At 31.5% G+C, this 6,000-nt stretch overlaps 1 protein-coding gene across 1 annotated transcript in view; it reads left to right on the top strand.

Moving 5' to 3' along the window:
• LOC145245673 (zonadhesin-like) overlaps window positions 1-6,000 on the top strand; it is a 56,934-nt gene that overhangs the window by 1,497 nt on the left and 49,437 nt on the right. The window contains exon 2 of the mRNA XM_080107231.1: window positions 5,792-5,899. Coding sequence (XP_079963357.1) covers window positions 5,792-5,899 — 108 coding nt within the window. The remainder of the gene's footprint in view (window positions 1-5,791; window positions 5,900-6,000) is intronic.

Raw genomic sequence — 6,000 nt, 5'->3', positions numbered from 1 at the left:
AAAAGTATACACACACACATGAAGACACATGTAGAAGATACGCACACAAATACAAATACATATATATATATATACACATACATATACACGCAAGTAGAAGGTACGCACACAAATACAAATACATATATATATACACATACATATACATATATATACCTATACAAATACATACATACACATATACATACATATACACACATACACACATACACATACAATACACATACATATATATACAAATATATATATACATACATATATATATATATATATATATATATATATATATATATATATATATATATATATAAATTAGCCGGGCAGGGAGAGATTGAAAAAATTATATTTTTGTTTTTATTTATTTATAATTTTTTGAATTGTCGGGCGTTAAGTTGAAAGAAAGAAGGGGAAAATAGGGGGTAAATAGATGAATTATACGTTATAGGTTTATTTTGATAAAGTAATTAAATAATAAAAAAAATAATATAATTATTAATGAAATGTTAATAATAAGTAGATAGCAAAAAACACAAATACATACACATGAGTAACCATGTATAAAATATGTACACACATCAATGGGGGAGGAGCATGTGCTTGAGTATATGTACATACACAAATACGTAAATATATGTAAATAAGCTTCGTGTTAAAAAATATAATAATTATTATAGAGAGAATTAGTAAGAGGTAAATATAAAAGAAAAATATATAATATATATTATATGTAGATGGTAAATTAAATAATTAATTAAAGTAGAATGTAAGTAAATGGTTAGTTGTTAACAAGTAGATAATAGACTGAGAAGCAAGTCAGAGGATAATAATTGTGATAAGTACGTAATTGAAACATTAGAGCTCGAGACTTAACCATGGAAATAGCCAATAAGAAACTATGAGGCGAGAACCTTTAAATAATGACATAAGGAGTGATTAAGGCAAAGAGGGGGGTTTATAAGAATGGGTTAGGCAAAGAAAGATGCAGCTAAAAAATGGTGGGTGTAAATAGGTGGGGGTTCTGTGGAGGGGTTCTTTTAGAATGAATGGGGGACTATATAGTTTCGGTTGTAAATAGGGTGTGTGTAATTCGTTAGTGTTAGATTTTAGGGGTGGGTTATAGCTATTACTAGAAGGGTGAGAAGTTGCTTAAGAGGTGGGATTTATAATGTTTACAATTAAGTGAGGTTTCAGTTTTTTTATTTAGAAGTTTATCTCTATCTCTAAAATTAGCAATCAGTAATTTTTCAGTTAAGCATAAATAACATGAGGTGTTTAGTGATTTACAGGTACTAGCTCTATTCAGAATTTCCCAGCTAATAATTGGGGTGAGGTAGTTTCGGGTAAGTAGTAGATAGTGGTTAGTTAATGAAGTACTATTGGGGTGGTTGGGGTTATTTAGGGAGTATTTATGCACTCTAAATCTGTCTTTGAACGTGGTGCTTGAGAGGCCAATATAATTTTTTTTGTTTTGGAGGTCTTCAGCAGGGGCAATAGTTGCTTTGTAAACCACATTTGTCGAGAGACAATTTTGTTGGAGCGGGCATTGGGGTTTGTTAAGGCAGTTACAGTTATTTTGACTATTGTTATTATAGTTGTTATTATTTAATATTTTATTGTTGTGTTTTTAAATTTTATTTTCTAGATTAGTTGTGAAACTGTAGCTAAGCTTAATAGTGTTCTTATTAAAAATTTTATGTAGAATATTACTGGGGGGGGGGGAAGTGGTGATTAAGAAGCATGAAGAATTTTTTACCTAATTTAGTTTTTATCATATTATTATAGGGAGGGTTAAACCAGAGGACTTTGCGAGATCTGTTATTCCTATTTGTATTGTTAGGTTTATTAGGGTCCAAGTATGTAATATTAGGGTTGGAATATCCAGATTCCTTTAAAGCATTTTCAAAAAAGGGTATGTGTAGGTTAAAAATGCTGAAGTTAGATGAGTTTGTGCTAAGCCTTTTTTCTATTGATTTAGGGATTTGTTTAATAATGTGTTTGGGGTGGTTGGACATAGGGTGTATATATAAGGGGCATGTATTATTTTTAGTGTATGGTTCATGGGTATTATTAGGGAGGTTAAGGGTAACATCTAGAAAATTTACTGTTTTTAAGTTGGAAGTTACTTCAATCTTTAGATCCATATTCTTCAGTTCCCTGATGATGTTCTTTTTAATGCCTTCGCACTTTGGGCCGCTTGCGTTTTCAACAATGATAAGGCCATCATCTCTGTAAAGTCCCACGTTGTTGTTGGGGATAAACTTTGTGAGATTGTATAGGATGAAAAGGCCTACTAAGTCAGTGGCCTCAGCTGCATCAAAAGCACCCATCGCAAGGTCGAAGGAGGTAGGTTGGTCTTTTTTAATCTATTGAGAGTCCTGGCTTAGTAGGACAGTTTTACGGCATTTCAGAATGATGTCAGTTTCAAATGGCAGAATCAGCAAAATAATTCTTGAAAGAATCAATAAACAAATCAAAAATAAATTCAACCTAACCCAGTGGATTAACACCGAAGACACTATTAATTGGTTCAAAAGGATACCTAACAAGAACAAGGCTGCATTTATCCAATTTGACATAGTTAATTACTACCCTTCTATTTCTAAACGCCTTTTTGACACTGTCTTGGATTTTGCTTCTACCTTCTCCGATATTCTATATTTGCTTCTACCTTCTCCGTTAACAACTATATTTGCTTCTACCTTCTCCGTTAACAACTAACCATTTACTTACATTCTACTTTAATTAATTATTTAATTTACCATCTACATATAATATATATTATATATTTTTCTTTTATATTTACCTCTTACTAATTCTCTCTATAATAATTATTATATTTTTAACACGAAGCTTATTTACATATATTTACGTATTTGTGTATGTACATATACTCAAGCACATGCTCCTCCCCCATTGATGTGTGTACATATTTTATACATGGTTACTCATGTGTATGTATTTGTGTTTTTGTTATCTACTTATTATTAACATTTAATTAATAATTATATTAATTTTTATTTATTATTTAATTACTTTATCAAAATAAACCTATAACGTATAATTCATCTATTTACCCCCTATTTTCCCCTTCTTTCTTTCAACTTAACGCCCGAAAATTCAAAAAATTATGAATAATAAATAAAAAACACAAATATTATTTTTTCAATCCCTCCCTGCCCGGCTAATTTATATATATATATATATATATATATATATATATATATATATATATATATATATATATAGTAATTTATAAAATATATATGACGATTAAGCTACACTGAATATTCTGCGTTTCATCCACTATAGGATTCGTCAGGCTTATGCGCGAATTTTGTGGTTGCTTCTTGTTTTTATATATGTTGAGGATTTCTAGTTAGCCAATCAGCTTTCTAGTATCCACCGCGCCCCCTCCTGAATATTCAGTGTAGCTTAATCGCCATATATATTTTATAAATTACTAACTAGCTCTACCTACGTATTGAGCACTTTTGAAGTAAATACTTAAAGTTTACGCATAAATCTATACTTTCGTATATTAAATTTATGTGAGTAAATGAAGTAGTTATATATATATATATATATATATATATATATATATATATATATATATATATATAGTGCCTCATGCCCTGGTCTCTTAGATCTCCAGATCTCACACCCTGCGATTGTTTTTATTGGGATTTGTGAAGGACTATGTGACTTCGGTTCCAATGGACGTGGTTGAGCTGAAAGCCTGAATAACAGAATCTGGTGTAACCATTTGGACAATCGGCTTGATGTGCGTTGCGTGATCAATTGTGCTCACATTGAACATCTTTGAACATTCAATGAAATCTTTTGTGTGTTTTTCATGTATTTTTGTATCTTTTTCTTTATCTTTGTAATTAATGTAAAGTATTTTTTTTCCTTTTCATGAACAGTATTTTTTTATAGGGTGGGCTTGGGCACCAGTTTTTCTTTTCTTTTTTAAATTAAATTAAATTAAATCTTTAGGATGAAGTAGATCTGTTGATCCAAGATGGATATATTCATTTTGTATGAAGTTATTAAAAACGGTCGTTTAAGTTCATTTGTTCCTTTCCCGCGTATTGATTGGCCGATCAGGCTCTTACGTCAGATTACAGTCAAACCAGAGCGTATGACGTCATGTTGCGAGCGAAGTCGAGTAGACAGTTAGTAACGTCTGTTTCAAAGTACCAAAATCTAATATATAAACGGCTATATATCTGTCTGTCGGTCGGTCGGTCGGTCTGTCTGTTGGTCTGTCCTCGGTCTGTTTCTCTGTCGTCATATTTTCAAATTTTATCTCCACCGAAACTAAAATTCGCAGAGCGGCGATAGGGGCCTAAAATGAATGGATTTTTTACGGACCGTTCTTTTATGGATCTTTAGCCGGTTAAAATTGTTTTTGAAGGGTCAAAAATGGGTCAAAGTTTTAAAAATTGTTATACATTTTCGTACAGTCAGTTGACTTTATTTTTATTTTTAATTTTGAATCAGTTCATATGCATGTCACGTTAGTACAGTGGTAACGTCACTAGCTTGGAATACTACAGTTTCGATTGTAGCTGATGGTATCCGAATACTTCGTTTTTTTTTGTTTGTTTTTTTCTATTTAAATCACGACTCTATAATAATATATACGAAATCTGGACCAAATAAAATATCATTTTTAAGCGTATTTTATGCCCGGCTAAGCAGGCCCCCGCCGCTAGTCTAATATATAAAAGTGTATATGTCTGTCTGTCTGCCTCCATATTTTCATACTATATCTCCCCCAAAAATAAAAAATCACAGAGCGGCGCTAGGGGTCTTAAATGATTGGATTTTTGCGGATTTTTTTCAATGGTCTTTAGCCTGTTAAAATTATTTTAAGGGGTCGAAAATTGAAAAAAAATCGTTATACATTCTATGCATTAAACTTAGTTTATTCTTAATCAGTTCATACACGTGTCGCATTGGTACAGTGATGCGTCACCAACTTCGAATGCCACAGTTTTGCTTTCGGTTTCGATTCTAGCTGATGGCACTCAAATACATTTTTGTTTTTTACTTTTAAAACCACGACTCTATAATAATACATACGAAATCTGGAAAAATTAAAATATCATATTTAAGCGTATTTTACGACCGGGCAACGCCCCCCCCCTCTTCAACTAGTTTTATATAAATACATTTTTCATATCGATTCTATATCCTTTCTTTCTATGGGGAACACGCACACAGATATAAATTTACACGTTTATATTATGCTATGTATAATGAAGACCCGACGTTGCTCGGGATTGAATAAGGATCCCTATTATGTACTTTGCCGCTTTGATCATTACTAGGGCTAGGACAACAGCATATTCTTTTCATTGTTTTGACTCTTGAGTGTGTATCCGTTGATATCTTATATGCTTTTATATAGAGTGATGTGGTTCTCGGTTGATTAACTGTGTCTAACTGTGTCGGATATATACCCGAGAGTCAACAGATTGATAAGAATATTTTATCGTTATAACCCTACTTATTAGACCCTATTACTTTTTTGTTTACATAAACCACTGTTCTGCGCCCAAACATTACGTGATGAAGCTGAAACTGTTGGAAACCTCACGGAATGAATGTCTTAGAAATATGATTTAAATTTAATTAAAATGTGATAAATATGTTTGAAGTTTGAAGGAGGTTATATTCCTCAGAGATGGAGGGCGGGTGGATATTCGAGTCGTAATGTAAGTTCGGAATTAATTTTCTATTGTCTTCTTGAAGTTTTCACTGAAATTAATTTGTTTATATTTAGATCAATGTGAGTCGAATCCGTGTCGAAATGGAGGAAGATGTAAAAGAAAAAAACATGGCTACTCTTGTGAGTGTCCTTTTTTTATCGACGGGAAGAACTGTGAGAAAGGTGAGTATCTATATAATTGTTTACTACAATAATTATTAAATAATTATAAATCATTAAAGATATATATTTATATTATATTATATATATATATATTATATATA

This window comes from Euprymna scolopes, chromosome 23 (genome assembly GCF_053919585.1).
Source record: "Euprymna scolopes isolate OS-2025 chromosome 23, ASM5391958v1, whole genome shotgun sequence".
NCBI classification, from domain to species: Eukaryota; Metazoa; Mollusca; class Cephalopoda; order Sepiida; family Sepiolidae; genus Euprymna; species Euprymna scolopes.
Note: the sequence above shows the minus strand (reverse complement) of the source record. Positions and strands in the feature narration are given on the sequence as shown.